At 40.0% G+C, this 21,880-nt stretch overlaps 1 protein-coding gene across 3 annotated transcripts in view; it reads right to left on the bottom strand.

Moving 5' to 3' along the window:
• SPTLC2 (serine palmitoyltransferase long chain base subunit 2) overlaps window positions 1-21,880 on the bottom strand; it is a 74,472-nt gene that overhangs the window by 7,633 nt on the left and 44,959 nt on the right. For all 3 annotated transcript variants that reach the window (XR_007631546.1, XR_007631547.1, XM_050336535.1), the window contains exons 10-11: window positions 5,020-5,155; window positions 3,569-3,698 (exon numbers count right to left, since the gene is read on the bottom strand). Coding sequence is in view for 1 of the 3 variants with exons in the window: in XM_050336535.1 (XP_050192492.1) it covers window positions 3,569-3,698; window positions 5,020-5,155 (266 nt within the window). In the remaining 2 variants the exon portion in view is untranslated. The remainder of the gene's footprint in view (window positions 1-3,568; window positions 3,699-5,019; window positions 5,156-21,880) is intronic.

Here is a 21,880-nt window from a genome sequence, read left to right as displayed (position 1 = left end):
AAACAAAAAGGGCCATGTGACCAGCAAAGACTACAAAGGAAATGGCATTGGTGTACTCTGACTTTAGGAGAGTGTAATATATTTTTCATCATTGAAAAGAAAGCACCAGCCCACAGGGATGCAGGTTATGAGGGACTTCACTCTGATCCTAGGCCAAATATTTTCAGGCAAGGAAGTTTTATTTACATAAAACAGTTAAAATTGTAACTAAGAACTGTTTCCCATCATGTGGGTTTAATTAATAAGAACAAGGAAGTATAACAAATATCAGCATTTGCAAGACAAGCTTCTCTTCCCTATGCTTCAAACTCAGATAAATTTTGTTTAGAAAAAATGCCGTAAGAGCTCTAATTAGCACCCACACATACACAGATGGGCTACCAAATTGTCCTCTCTGCTGAGTTGAAGAAGCTGTCAGCTCTCCCCAAGTCCATTCACTTTAGTTCTTCCTCCTCCTGGATACTGTTGCCACAGTTCAGCAGAGGGATTAGATCTGAGAGCTGCCTAAATGATTAGCTGCCTGAAATCAATCCCTTTTCACGGCATCATAAGAAAACACAACACAAATTCACTGACACGAAGACTTGCTCCTTATTAACTCCTCTCACCAATGTTCTCGGTTCAAAGCATGCAGCTATTTCAAACCTTAAAGTGGGTTACACTAACTTGGAACAAAGCCTGCACATACTGAGCTAAATCAGGATTTCTTCATTCACTTCAAAATTCACACCTCGTTTTGCTCTGGATTAATTTTCTTGGGTAGACAAAGTCCAATATATTGAACAAGCGTTTCCTCAATTTAGAGGATTTAACACTTACAGGGGTACTCTAGGAATGAATCTTATTTTAAAAGCACAAAACTTAAAATATTTTCTGGAAAATGCAGACAGATTTGTAAGTGAATTGACAGGAGTTTTTTTAAGCAGAGTAATAAAAGTTACAGATAGGTTTTGGAACAGAGCAATTATGGTACTTATACAGACCCTACAAAAGCAGCTTGTTACAGTAAAGGCTCCAGCTAGTCACTGAAAGAGAAGACCAAGAACCTAAACAACAGCAAGATTGCATGATTGTCCCGGTAGTGCCAGCGTATCAAGTCTGTAGAGTTTCAATTTTAGCTCAGTTTGCAGAAATATGATTTCAGAGACTTCAGTTTTTTTTCTTTTCCTTCCTCCCACATCTTACCCATTCATCCCCACTCCATACCCACTTGTCAAGAAGTTACTGCTCCCTCATTTGTGTCAATACACTCAGTTCTATTACCATGCTCTGAGCCAAATCTCTGATACTACTCATTTTATACAGAGTGAAAGGAAGAGAAGGAGAGAGCCTTCTCCAAACATACTGGTTCAAAATTTTTATTTGGAACGGAAACAACTGATTTTGATAATTAAGGGAAGAGCAGCAGGACAAGTAGCTGGGAAGGAACTCCTTAAGCAGTCTGTTGTTGGAGTGTCATGTTAGAGAATCTCTCCGGTCTTACAAGGCAGAAACAACTGAGAAGCAGCAAGTACAGCACTAGAGATACATGGCAGGTTGCTCAGTACTATTCAGTGACACTAGACATATATTACCAAACTGCACACACCACTCACTGCCTTACTAATTTTTGTAACAAAAATGAAATACAAAAGGCATGCCATTTTAAGCTGTTGATTTGGAAGTTCTGCAGCAGTGAAGTGTGAAAAGGTTGAATCCATATTTTTGTGATAAGACATTAGTAAATATTTGTTTATATGTCCCATTTGCTGTTCATATATTGAAGTGTTACTTAGCTGATCATATTTGGGCATGATTTCCCCTCTCTAACTCCATGATGACTATTCCCAATCACCTTCTGGTCCACCAAATGTTCGAAAATACTTTCAAGGATCTTTTTCTCCACAATCTTCTCAAGATCAAGGTGAGGTTACTTAACCTGCAGTTCCTCAGATCATACTTTTTGCCCTTCTTGAAGAGAGTGGTGACATTTGCTGTCTTCCAATCCTCCAGAACCTCCTCCAGTCACCATGACCTCCCTCCAAAGACGATAATCAAGAGTCACCTTGCAGTGACAGTCAACTCCCTCAACACTTGTGGGGGCACCCCATCAGTTCCCATGGACTTATGCATGTTCAGTTTGTTTAAATATTCCCTTATTGGAGCCTCCTTCACACTAAAGGTAAGTCTTCATTGCTCCATACTTTTCCACTGATCTTATGGTCCCAGGATTCCTGAGTCAAGCCTCACAAGTAGATTGTGACAACAAAGGCACTAAGTACCCTCATCTCTTGCATGTCATTTGTCACCTGATTCCCTGTGCCATTCAGCAGCAGTCTCCCACATTTTCTCTACTCTTCCTTTTGCTACTAATATCCCCATAAAAGCCCTGCTCCTGCATTTCATGTCCTTTGACAGACTGAGTTCCAGGTGGGCTTTAGCTTTCCTGACCCCAATCCCTGCATACTCAGAACTGTGTCTCTATTCCTCCTTGGTCACCTGTTCCTGCTTGCACCTCTTTCTTATATGCATCCATTATATGTTTTTGTTGGTTTGTTGATCCATGCAGGCTTCCCGCCACATTCACTCTCCTGTAAGTCAGGATGGATCATTCTTCAGGGGAGAAAGGAGGAGGAAAAATCAATTAGCTGTCCTGGACACCTCCTCTCTTTGAGGCTGTATCCTATGGGGTTCTTTCAAGTAGGCCTCTAAACAGGACAGGGTCTACTCTCATGGAGTCCAAGTTCATGACTCAACCTAATTTAGGTTATGAGGTTTCCCCTCAAAGTGGGGAACAAATGCCATGCAGAATTTTGACAGTGGCTAAGGCATGCCATGTTCATCAAAGAAGATTATTCAGAAGACTTAAAAGTGAATGTAGCTACCACTCCAAAACACACTAAGAACAGTCAAGCTTATTTGTATAATCCTTTTTCAACTCTATTAGTCAGAGAATAACTGCTATCCTTAACTTTTAAGGCAGCATTTCCTAACTGTGATTCAGGCCTCCTCAGAGAGGACCTTCATTCCCTCTGGAACATGCTTACTCAGGCAGGAGTCAGTAAGGCATTGCATGTGGCACAGACTCATTAGAACAGGATTATTTAAGATAAAGTGCTCAGAAGCTGTAAAGAAGAACTGGAGTAATTTTTGGAATAAAAATTTTCACTAGTAATCATGTGTTCCTTTTGAGGAGAATATAAATGTTTTGGAGGTTCTCAGGCTTTTTTATTTTTTTTCTTCTTACCATTAGCATCTAGGGTCAGAAAAAGCAGAACTTTTTCCTTCTGAAAGGTTCAGTGCAAGGTAGAGCCTCTTAAGAGGGGAAGAAGCATTGTCTCACAGGAATGAGACTGTCACCTTCACATAATTTAAAATAGGAAAAGAAAAGTCCTGAGATTTACTGTAGGCAGCCATTCTGCACTGTTGAAACAAGGAAAGACAGATGGAGTCATTGCCAGTTCTACTACAAAAGATTTCGAAGATTAGGTTCAACTAGTTTGTGTACCAAACATTGAACCAGTGCACAAAAACCAGTTGTTGTATCTGTTTATAGCAGGCATGGGCAAAAGGAAGACGAGACACTTACTGTATCAAGCATCTCTTTGGTATGAGCTGCAGACAAGCAGAATCTGGCTCTTGACTCGATGATGGGAGTGGCTGGGAAGCCCACAACCACAACACCGATGTTCCGCTTCAGCATCTCACGTCCAAACGCACTGTCAGAGAGAACAAGGTTGTTGCAATTATTCCACTGGCGGCAAAGCTGGAGCATGAAAGTCTCAGTGTGTTAATGCATACAGGTCTTTGCCGAAGCAAGCCTGTAACAACACAATTTGGACCTTCCGGTGCTTGCTTTTAGAGGCAGAATGCCTGCTCACAAAAGCCTTTTTTTAATTCAATCCCAAGAGGTGGTCTTTCTCAAAAGGTTTCACTGTATTAAGTTCCAACAAAGCTGAAAGATTATATGTGGCAGAGACTGGTCTTATAGCAGGCTGTTTCTAAATGGATTTGTAACTTAAGCTTGGAAATCTTTCTGATAGGAAACAGGGATTTTAGCTCAGAAGTTTGACTATATAAGGAATCCCTCAGGCTGCAATGCCCCAAAGCGGATGTTTCTGCAGTTTCAAGATGTTTTGTTATCACCAACTGAACTTGATTAAAGTACATTATTGTGTCATAGAATGTACCACTTTTTAAGAGCCTATCATGGGAACCATTGGATCACCACAGTAAACTGTGGAATCATCTGATACCAAATGTTTCAAAGAAAGGTGCAAAAATCTCATACAACTGTCACACACTGTCTTCAATAAAATAAGTTCTTTAAAGGATTAAAGAAAGAAGTGGCTGTGAGTTATGCTATGAGAGGCACAAAGATCTTGATCCTTTCTGCAATGGCAGTGCAATTGTGGGTTTTTCTACAGGCCATAGGAAATGGTTAATCCATTTTGAATTGACCTTGTGAGAAGTAGCAATGAACTTAAGAGGCTTATAAGAACGTATAAAAATAACTTTCTTTTCCTAGATTTTTTAATTTTCTGCCACAAGTATTTTCCTTACAAATAGGTGCATCCTGATACACTTAATTTTGTAGCCATTTAGTACTCTCAAACTACTGTAAAAACAGACTACAAGGGACAAAGAAAGGATCAAGTAAACCCGATGCATATCCTAAGGGCCAGCTCTTGCCAGAGCTCTTTGGCCTTGCTCATTTCAAGTAAGTTACTGGTCCAACTGCGCAGCTAATCAACATTTCCATGAACTTTCCAGGGAGAAGATTGTACTGACTGGTAGAGCAGCTGGGCAGTGGAAACAGGATGCCTCTGTGTGCTGGACGGTGCACACTGCTGACCGGCAAGGCCTGTAAAGGTAACAGGACTTTCAAACTTTGTTACACTGAGAAGGATAGAGAAAGTCTTTATCTGCCTTCATGCAGAGTGCTAGATGATGCTTGTTCTGTCACAGCACCACAGTGCTTAGCCAGACTGAAGCCTAACTGAGCTAGTAAAGCACCAGAGATGTTCGGTAAAAACCTACCCAATTTTTGCTGGCATGTACAGCATCAGAGGCACAACAGGGGAATCTTCATTTCCATAGATGATAAAGCCCATCTCTTTCAGTCGTCTCCTGAAATATCTTGTGTTCTCTGCTAGTTGCTGCACACGTGCTCTCCCTAAAAAGAAATTAAGGTAACATTGAACTCAATTGTTGAAAGTCACGCGCATAACTGCGACACAAGAGCTCCAGCTAAAGTACAAAATATGAATGTGCCACCTGTGTTTATGGAAACATTAAATGTGAGTGCAAATTGGAATTTGAAGTTTCTTCTCCCTCATGTAATCAAGATTGATCACGCATTTTCTGACAAGTCTATAGCTGAATGGACTAAGACAGGCACAACCATCAAGCCCAAGCATTCCCTAGTTTTCCATATCAGGTTTTAAAACAAGAGGTACCTGGCAAAACAAGGCAGTTACCTGCTTCTAAGCAAGATTCAAAATTTTCTCAAAATTCACTAGTAACTGCATCTTGAAGAAGAGTTTGCTTACACTCTGAATAATTAATGGAAACCTATTGAATCAGCTGGGGCCATTCACCACATGTTATCCTGCTTGCCTGTATTAATGTAAATGACTACTTTCCTCTTTAGATCTCCTTGCTGAACTGATCACGTGGCTGCTCCCTAACCTTTTTCACTTAAAATGAGCTGGGTTTAAATTAAACCAATTACTTCTGATAATACAGCTCACTTCACATAACTGGCAGCAGTCAATTTATCATGTATTCAACAAATTCTGTATGGATTTTTTTGACATTTGTCAAAATTAGTACACAGGATATTAGACAGTGTAACTGAAATATTCCAGCTGTTCAGATATGCGTAGAACAACCTGTTCATCATTTAATTGAATTCTAACCTAACACAGTGTACTACATTCCTGTTTTACCCAGAGAAAGGTTTGTATCATCTCACCTAAGCAGATCATAATGCATTTCTGATCAATTAATACTCTAATGTGCTTAGGAGATTAAGCACTGTGGCACTGATGAGACTATAATAAGTAACACTTATAATTACTTGTCTCTGGTCTACAGAATATATTTCTGTATAACCAATTATCCAAACAGTGCTCTGTCCAGATGGGTGATTCATATACCAAACCATTAAATGTACAGCAGTGGGGATCTAATCCACATAGTGAAATCAGCTGCTAGATATTAATCATCTTCCTTTAAAGTTGTAGATAACATAAGGTGATTAACTAAAAGGAACGTCAGGTCTTAAAGAAACATCCAACATCCACATAGCTCTGCTCCAGGCCAGAACAAATGTAATTTGAAGAACTTATATAGTATTTGTTGCCAAGAGTATCAGGCATTCCACCCACAACCAGGCAATCAAAGGCAAAATCCCATCAAAGGCATAGCATAAGAAAAAAAGGATGAAACCTGTTAAGTTTGCAAAACTTGGCCTATCATTAGTGGGTAGGAGATGGTATTTTTAACAGCATTGACTGCCATTTAAGATATCTCTTCTTCCCCATTAAGAGCATTATTTCTTAATCTTGTCTCCCCCCAGATTTTCTGCAAGAAGCTTAATTCCTCTTCCCCAAAAAGCAGTAAGATTTTAGTAAAACACAAAGGCATCTTGAGTTTATGAAACTAAATTTTTAATTGGTTCACATAAGATCAGATCTTCTACTGGAGACTCATCTTTCTCTTATGTTTTCAGACCAATTATTTGGTTATTTTAAATACCTCAGACTACAAAATGAAGTTGAAAAAAACCCCAAACAACCCAACCAAATTAGAAGAAACAGGCCTACTGCAAGATACTAAAAATAGTGGTCCAAAAGCCACTACTTGCATTTCTAATATTGAGGCAATCAATAAATAGACAAGTGTCCACAGCAAACTACATGCAGAAAAAAGCTACTTCGGTACCTTCTGAGAAAGCTGCATTCACACATCTCCAACACAGAAGTGCACCAATTTCTGTCATTCCAGGTAAGTGATGTATAACCAGCCCTTCTCCCATGACAGGGAATGCAGCTTTTGCAATACATACATTTTCTCCAAGTTCCCATAAAGCATGGTTTACAGTGCTTTAAGCAGAAGGAACTTCATCACCTTTATGGTTTTCCCCTCTACACATTCACACCCTTTTCTATGTTGTTGGGAGACTTCCAGACTAAAGATTAAAGAGCAATCTTAATTTGTAGTTGGCAACCGCTTCACAGTCTTCCCTAAACTCCTTCCAATAAAAGGAGGTTATGATTCTAGATTTGTCCTTATAGATTGAAGAGTGCTTTGAGATGTAAACAAGTTTCATGCCCAAGTCTTTCAGTTCTGTACAGAGATGTAATCACGTATTACAGCAACTGACAGATTTGGAAAACGCTTGCCTTCTTCAGCTTTGTGGGTCTCAAAAGTCTGCCAGATTTTACTTCACTTTAGAACCATCAGGTAGTTTAATGAAATTATTACTTCTCTAAAAACTTTTCACCATGGCTACAATAATATTACCAAGAACTTGAAAATTTATTCAGTGACGTCTTCTCACTACCCACCACGTCATTAACCATCTGAAGAGAACTGTAGCTCTGGTGAAGCAAACCACCAGGAATCAAACAAGAATTGAGCACAGGTTCCTTGTCCTGATTGCCTTTCTCCCTGCATCCATGCATTCCGTGCAACTACTCTTCTCCGCACTTCAACGCATTTAGTCTCCTATTCCACTATAAAATCCTGCACTCGCAGAGTGATGCCACATGCTAATTGAATAGGGCTTGCAATATTATGCAACCAGCATATACCCAGTGTTCAGCTCTGCTAACATTTGCTGGTTCAGCCCCACTGGTACACACTAGTGTAGCGGGCTGTTAACTGCTACTACAGTTCTACCATGTTTTCTGGGACCACAAAGACAAACCAAGCAGTGCCTGGAGACAGCAGTTGCTAATCTCACTTGTACCCAAACAGTGCTTGAGCATTCAGACAGGGCCTCAAAATCCCTTCTCAGCCCAAGCATCTTCTGAAGCTCAGAGCTCAGTCCACATCTGCTCAACTGGTAGGCCTAGAAAAATTTCCAGGACTGGAGCAATTCTCCAGAAGTCGGCTTTTTTGGCAGTATACAGTTTCAGTTTTAACACCATGGGAAAAAAAAGACCAGATCAGACACCACCCTGCCAATTGTTCTTGCATAGGAGTTGTGCAATGATTCTGGTAACATCCTTTCATCTAGGAAACTGGAATGTGATGACCTTCAGGGAGAGAAGGAAATGGGGAAGAAAGGGATGATTACTGGAACTGAGTTCTTCAAGAGGCTAAAAAACTAGAACTGCTTATCAGATCAACTGATCTGAAGTCCCTCATGGGTCCTGTAAATGGCTTAAACTAGCTACTGACAGACCAACACCGGAATTAGAGGATTAACTAGGAACTTTTCCTTTACTTCTCTACCCTTTCGCAAGTTTATTGCAGTCATATCAAGACTGCTCTTGCAATTCAGTAAAACACTTCCTGCTTGCAGCAGCCCAGGCATCATTTATCCCCTAAAGTGCACATGTATCCCCTGAAGAAAATGGTGCTATTGTATCCAAAGGAAAGGTCACATGCCATCTATAGGGAAGAAACACTCTCCTGTCACAAATATACAAGGCAAGCAATATTCGTTAAAAATTGAGAATAGCATCTCCCTGGAAAAAAAAATCCAACACCCTAGAGAAAGCACTTCATTATGAATCTAAAAGCAGAAGATGCATATTCCTTGCAACCCCTGAAAAGCAAATTAGCGTTTCTGTCAGGACAGGTTCCCACAGGTTAAATGAATGATACTTCACTTGTGAATGTCTCTGCTTTAGAGGTCATATTGCTCAGAAAAACAAAAGTTATAGTGAAAACAGGATGCAGAGAAGGCAGAGTTATTGAATGCCTTCTTTGCATTGGTCTTCACTGACAGCACCAGCCCTCAGAAACCTTTAATTCTGTTTTGGTTTAGTAACAATATATTTGGAAGGTGAGATGAACCCTCCCCTCCTTTTTTATTATTTCCCTCCCTTCAATATAAATAAGGTAAAAAATTATGGGAAGTGCGAATGAAGATGGGAAAATAACAAATTCACTAAATAGGGAATGAAATAAACAAACAAACAAAAATAGCAGAAAATATTACCTAGCTACCCTTTCCCCCAGGTTAAAACAAAACCTGGAAGGATATTTCATCCAAAAAAGTCTTATGCTGCTGAGGTGCTGGTGTGGGTTCTGGCATAGCAACCACGTGGGTGTGTAGTGGCAGGGGTGACCCAGTGCGGTGCTGGGGCCGGTGGCACTTTGCGCAGATGAGAGAGCGAAACAGCTGTGGCTGAGATGGTGGTGACTCTGGAGAAGGGAATTCCCTCACTGGAATGGTAGTGGTTCCCAAACTATTGCGAAACAGCTTCAAAAGTGCTCCGAAAAGCAGCGCTATGGTGGTTCCCCTGAGTTTGAGCTTGGTCGGATAGTGGATGAATGGCTGAGTGCTCTGGGAAAGACTCCAAGAGTCCATGGTCCTCCAGTGGGCAAAACTCGGTACCAAAAGTGCAGTTCTGGCCTGCACCTGACTTTTATCTCCCGAGTTCCTGGGATACTCCACTTCTAAGACCCCCTGGGACAGTCTTCTCCCAGTCCAGCTTGGACGGGAGCAGTCCCCACACTCTGAAATTACGTGGTGGTATGAGATACTCATCACTGAAAACCTTCCCATTTAACTAAACTACAACAGACCCACAAGACCAGGCAGGGTAAAGGAATATTGTAAGAAAGACTTCCCCTTGGTCAAGGAGGAACACCTAGGCAGAGGTGACATCCACAAGTTCATGGGCCCTGACAGGATGCATCTACAGGTGCTGAGAGAGCTGGAGGATACCAGAGCAAGGCAGCTCATGATCATCTTTGAAAGGTCATAGAGATCAGGAAAGGTGCCTGAGGACTGGAAGAAAGCAAATGTCACTCTGATCTTGAAAAAGGGCAAGAAGTAGGACCCAGGAAACTACCAGCGATTCAGCCTCACCTCAATCCCTGGAAAGCTGATGGAGCGCCTCATTCTGGGGACTATCCACATGGAAGACAAGAAGGGGATCAGGAGTAGTCAGCATGAATTTATTAAAGGTAAATCATGTTTGACCAACCTGGATAGATATGGGGAGAGAAGTTGGATATTGTCTACCTCAACTTTAGCAAGGCTTTTGACACTGTCTCTCACAACATTCTCAAAGACAAACTCAGGAAGTGTGGACTGGATGAGGGGACAGTGAGGTGGATTGAGATCTGGCTGAACAGCAAAGTCTGAAGGGTTGTAGTCAGTGGCACAGGGTCCAGTTGGAGGCCTGTCACTAGTGGTGTCCCCAAAGGTTCAATACTGGGCACAGTATTGTTTAACCCATTCATCACTGACTTGGGTGGAGGGGCAGACACCTCCTCAGCAAGTTCGCTGACAACACCAAGCTGGGAAGAGTGGCCAATAGCCCAGAGGACTGTACAGCCCTTCAGAAGGACCTTGACAGGTTGGAGAGATGGGCAGAGAAGAACTGTCTGAAATTCAAATGCAAATGCAGGGTCCTCACCTGGGGAAGAATAACCCCAGGCACCAGCACAGGCTTGGGGTTGACCTGCTAGAAAACAACTCTGCAGAGAAAGACCTGGAGGTCCTGGTGGACAACAAGCTGCTCCTCATAGAAGTTCATGCCTAAAGTAGCAATCGAAATACTTCAAGGATTCTCAGACAACCCTTATTTGCAAAAGGCATTTTAATAAATAAACAACAATTGCTCAGCAGTTAAAAATTTTTGCAATACTAAGATGAACTTAGCCGTTGGAAAAAAGAAAAGAAAAAAAAGAGACAGTTCTGAGAGCTGATGTCTGTGTAACTTCTCTATTCTATGATAAAAAATCATCTCTACAAAGAACAAAGAAGCTCCAGAATTTGTGGAAGTTACACAGCCACAAAGATCTAATATTTGTAATGTTTCTGTCATCTATTAAGGATGAAGAATAAGCTATCATAGACGGTATGAACACACAAAAAAATTCAGTTCAACCAGGATGTATTTGTTTTCCCCCAACTCTTGTGATCTCTAGGCAATAGCTGGAGAGCAATCACAAATCTGTTCTTTTAAACAGTGCAACACTTCATCAGCACAGCTTCTGGAGAAATAAAAGGCAAGTTGCATTGTACACAGATAGACTACAACTGACACTGAACTCCGAGGGGCAAACCAACTTCACATAGGCAAAACCACACAAGCAGGGTTTTATCTGCTTGTCACACTAGGGATCACTGTCTCCTGGATCTAAAACAAAGATTCTTGGGGCAATAAAAAGGAAGTTGTATCTTTCTATTTTTATTTAATTCTTATAAAGACTTCAAAGCAAAATAGTAGAACACATCTTGAAAAATGGTTCCTTACCAGTGAAACTGTAAACTGTATGTACAAGCTCTTGTTGGTCAACAAATACCAGTTCACATTAGATAGCTATGATGAAGTTCCATATTCTTCCATTAACCAATCTTTTAGCTGTTCAACACATTAGAGTTTTATTACTGCACTGTTAATTTAACGTATTTATTTTTTTGTCAATATGGACAGTAAGTAACTAAGCAATTTCATGCCTTTACCTTACACACCAGTTGAAGACTAACATATTTGGATATAATGTATTTATTGCCTCAATTACTCAGGCCCTTTCCCAGGACTAAACAAGTTAATTTTTTGAGTCTTTCTTAGAATTAAAAAAACATTAAAAAAAAAAATATCAAGCTAACTAAAGGAAGATACTTGGCCAACTAAGCGCTCATGCAGATTATGGCTTCGTGTGTGTATATGCAGAATCACAGACTGGATAAGGCTGGAAGGGACCACAGTGGGTCATTTGGTCCAACCTCCCTGCTCAAGTAGAGTCATCCTAAGCACATTTCACTGGATTACATCCAGATGGTTCTTGAATATCTCCAGTGAGGGAGACTCCACAACCTCTCTGGGCAGTCTGTTGCAGTCAACCTGCACAATAAAGAAGTTCTTCATATTCAGGTGGAACTTCCTGTGCATCAGTTTCTGCCCATTGCTGCCCCTTGTCCTACTGATTGGCACCACTGAGAAGAGCCTGGATCCTTCCACTTGACACCCTTCCTTCAGATACTTATAAACTTTGATGAGGTTCCCTCTCAGTTGTCTCTTCTCAAGGCTAAACAGGCCCAGCTCCCTCAGCCTTTCCTTGTAAGAGAGATGCTCCAATCCCTTAATCATAGCACTTCCCTGGGCTTGCTGCAGGAGCTCCATGTCCCTCTTGCACTGAGGAGCCCAGAACAGGACACAGCACTCCAGATGGGTCCTCACCAGGACTGAGTAGAGCGGCAGGATCATATCCTTTGCTCTGCTATTCCTAGTGTACCCCAGGATACCATTGGCCTTCTTGGACACAAAGGCACACTGCTGGCTCATGGACAGCTTGTTGTCCACCAGGACCTGCAGGTCATTCTCCACAGAGCTGCTTTCCAGCAGGTCAGCTATGCTAGAAAGCAGCATGCACACGGTGTGAAAAAACATCAAAGCAGCAGATCTCAACCTACTTTTTCAGGAAATAATGCCGAAAGGTGTTTTATGACCTGAGCACTGAAGATTACTGACTGTTGTGTGGAATAAAAAGAGCTTTTGGAAAGGTCAAGTTCTATAGCATCCACCACTGTTTCCAAATGATACGACCAACCTACAACCACATTTTATGGAAATCCTTGATCACACAAGTTTACTAAAATTTTTACCAGACATGTTCGGTATCAAAAGCCAACCATCAATGAAAACAAAATAAACAACAAAATAAACAACAAAAAGAACCAAAACCAAATAAAAAACCAAACAACAACAACAAAAAAACCCCAAACAACAAAACACCAAAAAACCCACAGAACAAAACCAAGCAAAAAACCCCAAAAAACAACCAACCAAACAAAAAACCAAAGAGATCACAATCCATTACGAAGGAACAAAGTGATGCCATTGTGTCCTGCTCCCCAAACAAAAGATGGTTAAATACAACCTATACGGAAAGGATATGGACCAGGCTGCAACATTTTGCCATTGCTTTTCTGAGAGCAACAGTATCAACGACAAAGAAGATAAAGCTCTGTTTCATTAGCATGGGGATAGAGCTTTTTCTCTATATACCTTGCTATCAATGGGCCAAACGGAAGAAAATAAGACATCATTTCTACTTCAAAAAGCCTGTATTTTCAGACATTGGGAAGTGTTTAAATCAAAGTAAACTGCTGAGGAAAACTTGGTTACATGTATCATTCTCTAGAAGTTTGTTTCTTCAAGTCAGAGTGATGCTATAATATAATCAAGCTTGTAAATTTTTCCACATTAAAACCCCCTTGTTTTTGCAAAGGCTTATATATTCATTCTGTTTATTATTCCTACATTTCTGTCTTTTGGTTGGCTGTTTCAGTGGAAGACATAATTCAGCATATTCTGTTTTGGAAACAAGCATTTTTCAAATCTCAACCAGGAATTCAATATTCTTCTGCTGATTTAACAGATTCTCCACTAAGCTTTCAGAAGCAAAGTTGCCTCCCAAGGGTTTATGAAAATCTTTTGCAATGTTAACATAATAAGTCCAGTTGTTTTGCGGACACTAAACTTGTAAATACCTCATCATTAAAAAAACCCACACAACAGCCAATTTCTTTTTTTGAGAAGACATAAAAGCACTACTATACTTGTACTGCCATGAACATGTTTTCCATACAAGATACAGATAACTCTCGAAGGCTTCTCCTGAAAAGCCCAAGTCAAGAATAACTTCTAATAATATTAGCATGCTGAAAAAAAACCCCTGAAATGTTTTCAGATTTGTCAAATAGCAGAAAGGACAAGCACAGCTTAAGAATATATAAGGGTCAGATTAGAAACGAAGTAGTATCTATTAGGGACTACAGTGAGTAACTTAAAACCAGAGAAAGTAGAGTGAGATTTTTAACTTTTTAAAACACTGGAATACTAAACAAAATTCCAGTTCAACATTGATTAAATGCCAGCACTTTTACCTTTTAAGGAAAAGTTGCGCTTTGAGAAACAGGAGAGCACAATGCTGTTAAAAATGCTGTAACGGATGTTTAAAGACCTAGGACGTGCTGATTTCATCCAGAGACGATTTTAAGATGCTTGTAGCATCATCATCTATCACAAAGAAGGCTCCTGACAGGAACTCAACACCCCAAGGCAGAAAGAGGGATCAAGACCTATTCACATGTACAACCTGGCAAAGGTAGCACTCACTCACACAAATAATGGAAAGGTGACCTTCTACACTAATTTATTCTATCAGTCTCAAAAAAAAAAAAAAGTGATTTACAACAACTCATAAACAAGATGGAGGTATAAAGCAAAGTTTCAGTGGTTTCTTCAAGAGATCACACTATAAAAGCTAATAAAGAAAATTCAATACATACTTATATTTATATTACATACAGATTTCTTATCTTTCAGAATACTTTTCCTATCTCGTTATTTAAGTTCCAGGGACAAGGTGGCTCCACATGTTTAAATCTGCTTCCTCTAAGTTTGCTTGTATGAACACTGCATCGCTGCCAATATTTGCAATCAGAATTTTACATCCTCTCCTTCAGATGCTCTCTATAGATTTTCATTATAGATGTTCAGAAAAGTATTATATAAAATTATACAATGTAACCTGAGATTGCACAGACACACATTAAAATATATGGGTCAGAATACTATATTCCCCCAGTTTTACATTACAAATCAGAGAATCACAGACAAGTTGGACCCACAAGGATCACTGAGTCCAACTCTTGGCCCTGCACAAGACCCTCCCCAAGAGTCACACCATGTGCCTGAGAGTATCATCCAAAGGCTTATGGAACTCTGTAAAGCTTGATGCTGTGACCACTTCCCTGCGGAGCCTGTTCCAGCACCTAAGCACCCTCTGGGTGAAGAACCTTTTTCTAATATCCAACTTAAACCTCCCCTGACACAACTTCAGGCTGTTCCCTCGGGTCTGTCACTGGTCACCAGAGAGAAGAGATCAGTGCCTGCCCCTTCGCTTCCTCTCAAGGAAGAATGCACCAGCTCACATCAGCAAATGCCAAGAGAACCTGCCAAAACAATGAGAAACTTAGAGAAAGTAATTAGAATAATTCCTTAAGTCAGCGCTATTCTATTACTGTTTAATTGTTCAAACTCTAGTATTTATCAAACCAGTGAGAAGACAGAATCGACTCACTGGGTTTTTCTACAGGGCTGATGGCGAATCCAGGTTTAAAGCAAGCTTGGAAATGGAAGTCTGGGCTGCATGTCTGGAGCCCGGGGTCACCAGAAGGACCGGGCACCTTCCACTAGGGGCCAGTGCTGCACACTCGAGTAGCAGTCCAGGGCTGCGGTACCCGAGGGCGGCTGTGACCTGCTTCCAGCATGTGCTCCCACTAAAAGGCCTGCACTGCCGTGCTTAATTCATGCAGGAGACGCTAAGGAACTGCTAACGGGACAGCTGAGTCAAGTTATTTATTCTTCTGACATACTTGCGTGCATCCCCAATTCACTGCTCAGGAGAGAAACTAAAATAACGTGGGAGGAGAAGCCCAGTTTAAGAGCCAGCACTTGAAAGCATGGATGAGGAAATCAAAAGACCGCTGAGAGCTCATGTTCATGGCCATATGGCAGCAGCATTAGCAACGATTTATTTTAGGAGAAGCAGTGAAGGGCTTGGCTAATAACCATTCTGAGTTAACCCCACGACTGTGGCTTTTAACAATACTGTATGCAGGGGATTTGCCTGGATTACATGGGTATTCAGTATGGAGCCACTGCAGAGGGTGATGGTAAAAATGCTCAGTGCTTTAAAGGAGAGAGGAAAACAGTACAATCTGATTTTAAAAATTGGCAATGGTAAAGCCAAAGAGAAAGGGAAACGGAAAAAGGAGAAAAGAAAAATTATGGTTGATATTCTTGGCATTGAAAGGTCTCAGAGAAACAAAATTTATGGTAATATTAAGTATCTGTCATTGCATTTGCTATCAAACTAAACAGTTCCAGTGGAGTCTAAAGGCATGCCAAAAACCAGCTGGGTGCATGTATTGTGTACTCATTGAGTTTATATATACTAGTGAGATTGAAGTCTTTGGCATATTCCAGAGCCCAGAGAAGTGTTTTTATATTTACACTTTCTACTTTTGTTTGCAATTATCAGCTGCACTTGGAGAACTCCAAGGTAGCCTGCTCTCCTCAAGAACTTTGTAATAAAGATATGCAGCTCTCACCTAGAAGAGATCATGTCTCTTGATATGACTGGGAAGATACAATCTGTTAGAATCATAGAATGGTTTGGGTTGGAAAGGACCTTAAAGATCATCTGTTCCATCACCCCTACTGTGAGCAATGACACCTTTCACTATACCAGGTTGCTCAGAGCCTCATCCAACCTGGCCTTGAATGTTTCCAGGGATGGGGCATCCACCACTTCTCTGGGCACTTTGGGCCTGTGTTACACCAACCTTGTTGTAAAAAAATTTTTTCCTTATATCTAGTCTGAATTTACCTTCTTTTAGTTTAAAACCATTGCCCCTTGTCCTATCACAACAGGTCCTATCAACAAGTTTGTCCCCATCTTTCTTACAAGCTCTCTTTAAGTACAGAAAGACCACAATGGAGGCATTTTGCTAGATCTTACTAATTGTTCAAAATAGCACGTTTCACAGTTTATTATTCTACTAATAGAAACTCTATGTTGGTGGCCACAAAAGAACTTGACTGATCAGGCTGCATATGCACATCAAATATCACAGTAGTAGTATTGCCCAACCTTGCTGTAGCCAATAAAATAGTATTTCTATTAACAGAGTAAGTCAAATTTCTTCATACTGCCCGGCTCTGTGTATCATTTAAACTTCTCTAGAGCAGTGACAATATCTGTACAGAAGTGAGCACAACAATCTTAGCTCATGTCAAAGGGTTTCTGCAATATGGGGACACAAACACGTTACAAAATGACATTGTAATAAAATCAGCTAAAATGGCTGCTCCTCTGTGCACAGCCATGACAGTATTGTAATTATTTGATTAGTCATTTTTTGCCTTGAACAGCAAGCTTCATCATGTGAGCAGAGAGACTTTGAAGTAAGATACATATGCTGAGGAGAACACCATGAATAAACATTTTAAGGAGTTAGTGAAACCAGTACTAAAACCAGTTGATTTAAACTGAGTCAATGTTTATCGAACTACAGGAGTCAGCTTTTCTACAGCAAAAGTTTTTTTTATAAGATCCTGAAAACTCAAGCATTAAAGAGAGAGAGATATTAAACCAGTAGAATGCTGCTAATACTACAGGGGAAAAAAAGAGGGGTTTGCAGACCATCCTGCCTCAAATCTGGCCAATGTTGGCTCCTAAAATCAGCATTAACCAAACATTTAGTAATAGTTGCAAATATATAAAATGAGTATTCTATTAGAGATGTTTATAGTTGCTGAAACTTAGAAATATTAACACATAGTCATTAAAGTGTAAGGAAACCTATTTCTTAGTAACTCAATTCTTTAATTATTTTGTATGCTTGTGGGTTTAATCTGGATGCACATACATCATTAACAATCAACTTTTGTACTTTTTGGCACAGTTGTATGGCAACCTGCATCTTCCCTCATGTGACTGAGACAAGGTTAATGTTCAGCCTTACATGTGTCCTTTAGAGTCTCTCAGCTACAGAATTCAGTAACCTACTAAGGACTCAGAGGAAGGTTACTATGCATGAAAATAACACATCAAGTATTTACATTTCTTAAGAAACATAGATCTAAAAATCCATAGGACAGAAGACTCCAAGCACTCCCTGTCATTACAATTAGCCAACAAAGGGTCTGAGTCTTTAAAACAGATGTGAATAAAAAGATACTTTATCAAATGTAGCATCACTACCATATACTGTACCAGTGGCAGGTGTCTGAAAGACATTTTTAAGTTATTTCTGGCTATGTTACAATATTTTAGCAGAGTATATTTCCATGACTAGAAGAGACTTCAGTAACCAATCCCAATAGTTTGTGGCAGAAATTGCAGCCACTGATAAACTGAAGTCTTGGACAAGACTTGATTGCTCTCCATAATCAGAAGTAAAGTTTCAGCAGTGAACATGAAATGCAAGAAGATAATATCCTGACTTGCATGAACGTCAAACATCAACAGGTAGAAAGAAACTACTAGTAACAGCTATCAGTCATTCCTCTGCAGGAAGATAAGCAAAAAAGTAATCCTCAAAGAAGGAAAGAGAAACTGACTGTTGTCCTGATGAGGCACATAAGTATAGTAGGAATAAAAACTGGAACTTGCCTTAGAGAAGTTTTTTTACTAGAGGAAACACCTTTATTGGACTGCTTAGGTACTTCAGGGTTACAGGGTGACTGAATGTAGAGAATAACATCTCAAAGATGTAAGTAGCCAAGGCAGATGCAAGAAACCAATGGGCAAATTTGAAAGACAGTAATCAAACAGCTACTCCTGAACTACTGAGCAAGGGACATGTAACAGCTTGTACATGGCACAAAACAGCCTACTTGGCAAGGTAAGAATGCTCCCTTGAATCTTGTCTGCTTACCAATTAGCACAACCTTTGTAAGTTTAACAGAATGTTCTACACATGAGCATCATTTAACTCCAGACAAATGTTCAAAATGTTTTGATGATCTCCTGATCTGATTCTGCACAATCAGACCTGAGAGTACCTAATATATCTATGGTCTGTCCAAGCAATGAGATGCTAGAATTATCCTCACCAGCCCAGGTCTAATAGGATAGCTACTGACACATCGTATTGGCTTGTCAAAGACCATCAGAAGGAATCTCTTGAGCTTCCCTGACCACAGGTTGGAAACGCCCATAAGCAAGCAAACATAAATCACCTATGAAGCACCAGGAATTGATACCATTAAGAAATGTCAATACAATGAGATCATTTTAGGATGTATCTTGCACAGACAATGACTCTGGAAACATCCACTGCACCTTTCCCTGTTGCACAACAGCACTGAGAAAGGCATTTGTGGAATGTAAAAGAAGCTCTACAGATTTATTATTCTTTGTGTGAAAAGACAAAATGTTCCAGTGTGCTGAAAATAGCTGTTACTGATGTGGGAGGTATGACTTTCACTTCTCACAAATCCCTAAGGTTGGAATGGGTGTCCTGCAATCAGCCAGTCCAATCTACCTGCACAAGGAGGATCACCTAGAGTAGCCTGCTCAGAACTGTGTCCAGTTGGGGTTCTGACTGTCTCCACAGATGGAAACTGTATAAGCTCCACGAGCAGCATGTTCAAATGTTTGACCACCCTCACAGTTTCAGTTTTCAGAAACTCCTTCCCTCTTTGGTAAATCCCAGAATCATCAAGAACTTATATATTACTAGATGCAGAAAACACTACACACATTAATTAATACACATTAAAATCACACACATTAATTCAGTTCTAGCTGCCTCCTACAATAGAGAATAAAATTTCAAGTCTATCGGTTTGAGAGACTAATAATAATGAGCACTTTGTGACTTTTGCTCATCAACAAACTGCATATGTTAGATAAGAGGCATCTAGCCTAAATGGCTTGAAGCTGCTGAGGTATTTTGCCCACAAAAGGTGAAGGTCCAAGCTGCCAAACCCCAGAATAATACACATCCGCTTCTCATGTACCCTGGCAGCCAAGCAGTGAGTCAATCTTTTTGAGGGCACTTTGTTCATTATACATAAAATTCTTGACTTAATTTTACTAACAACTTAACGTGGCTTCAGAGTTATTTTAACATATGGCCAATCCCCACAGGCATGTCCAAACTGCCTAGCTACAGAAATAATAAGCACAGCAATGCCAGATTCAAAGTGTTTTCTCTTTACATCTAAATCTAAGATAAATGTTATTCATACCACACTGTGCAAATATAACTGCAAGGACTCCAACCCTAAAACCAGAAGTGGTAGGAAAAGTACGAATTAGTAATGAGACATATTAGTGCTACCTCAGCCCAAATAAAAAAAGACTAAAATGCTTTGTAGAGTTAGTTGATGACACTTTCTTTGCAGCAATTAGCCTCACAAAAGATATCAAAAGAACTTGGCAAGAATAAGCCTCATCATAGTGTTGCTGTGATTATTTTTTAAAGCAAATGAAAAAATAAATGGAAGGAATTTCTAAAGCTAAAGCAGTAACGTGTGGCAAGAGATTTTAGAATTGTGTTCTAAAATAAAATCCTGAAGCAGAGACCAGACAATATTCTCAACAAATCAGACACTATAGGAAGTCACATGCAATATGTTCTACTTGCAAGCATTTAAACCTGTCTTAGAATTATAATTTAGATATTATGAGAACCAAAACTGCCTCTTGCCTCCAAGACTCTTATGGACATTTCTGTTTAACAATTATCACTGGCTCAGATGTTTATTATTGCCAGAGCACAAGAACTGAACCTGAATGAATCATATAATCAAACAGTATCATATAATTAAACAAGTTAGAAGAAGAAATAATACTTCAGCTAGGATAGCAAGAAAAAGAAGTAGTTGCCAGGAGGACAAATTAGCTAGCAAACTACCTAACACCACTCTCAACTTTTACTTATAGATGATTACTTGGCAAGCTTTCAGAAAAGGAACTTATGTCCCTGGAGCTACAGCAACAAACAAGTTTGAGTACAACTAGTCCTTGAGAAAAACTCTTTAGTAATATGCACTGTTCTTACTGCTAGGTGAGAACCACTAACAGTCCCTGGGTGGTAAAGTCAAATAAATGGTGCCAATTACACCTGAAGTACTCAAGATTTCTGCAGTAATTTTTTCAAGTTGTCCCTCAACAGATTAGTGGAACTGAACTTGCAGTAAGAATTAGTTCCTGAAAAATCCCATGCACTATCTTGCTTTCCGAAATTTTCCTCAAGCGGTACATCTAGCAGACAGTAAAAAAAGCAAAACTTTGTGACTGGTTGGGGGTTAAACCATGACACCAAGCACAGGGAAGTATATAATTTCTATAAACAATCTTTATTTCTTATTTTCTATCAATCTGGCCGTGAAGCTTTTATGTCACCCATCGCTACCAAAAAGCTGTAGCCTTGCCAGGGCCATGTAATTTATCACAACCAGATGGTGTGCTATCAATAAAGGAGGGGCTGCTATCATTTCAGGGCAGAATAATTACCTTTCCTTTGAACCAAGGACAATGTTTTCAATAAAAACGCAAAGCTGTTTAATGCAACTTCCAGTCTGTCAAGACTCCCACTGTGCAGCTCCAGGATTCATTAGACTGACAAAAGTGGAAGGGACCATTTGTTAAAAACATAGCAAAGTCCCTCAGAGGACGCTGATGATACACAATTAAAAAAACCCAAAACAATAAAGACATTTTGAATTTTCTTTAAAGTTTTTTGCATAGACTCTTTTCATCACAAGCGTTACTAGGAAAGTAGCTGTACTGCATTAAAATGCTACTTATGTCCCAGGCCTTTAAAGCAAACTCTGGTGGATCTTCACTGCTCTGGTAGGTACCTCTTCTGGCTTGCATTTTTGCATTTCAAAAGCAGGAGAAGCAATATTTATTCTGGAAGGAAAACTAATAGGTAAGGGTTGTGAAGCACAGAGAATTAAAAGTTAGTTTGGAAGCAAAGCTAAAGAAGAACCGAAAGCTACCTCTTACAGCCCAAAACACTACTAGGTTGACACTCCTCTGACACCTGGAAACCCATGCCCACTATACTGCAGTAATGCAGGGGACTGGACCCTGCCGAGTAATTAAACAAGTCACAATACAACCAAATGGTACCTTCACTTTGAGCAACGCAAGAAACCGCATGAATTTCACTACA

This window comes from Myiozetetes cayanensis, unplaced genomic scaffold (genome assembly GCF_022539395.1).
Source record: "Myiozetetes cayanensis isolate MyiCay16 unplaced genomic scaffold, myiCay2020 scf6-25, whole genome shotgun sequence".
Classification (NCBI taxonomy): Eukaryota; Metazoa; Chordata; class Aves; order Passeriformes; family Tyrannidae; genus Myiozetetes; species Myiozetetes cayanensis.
This window is presented reverse-complemented; position numbering and strand designations above follow the sequence as displayed.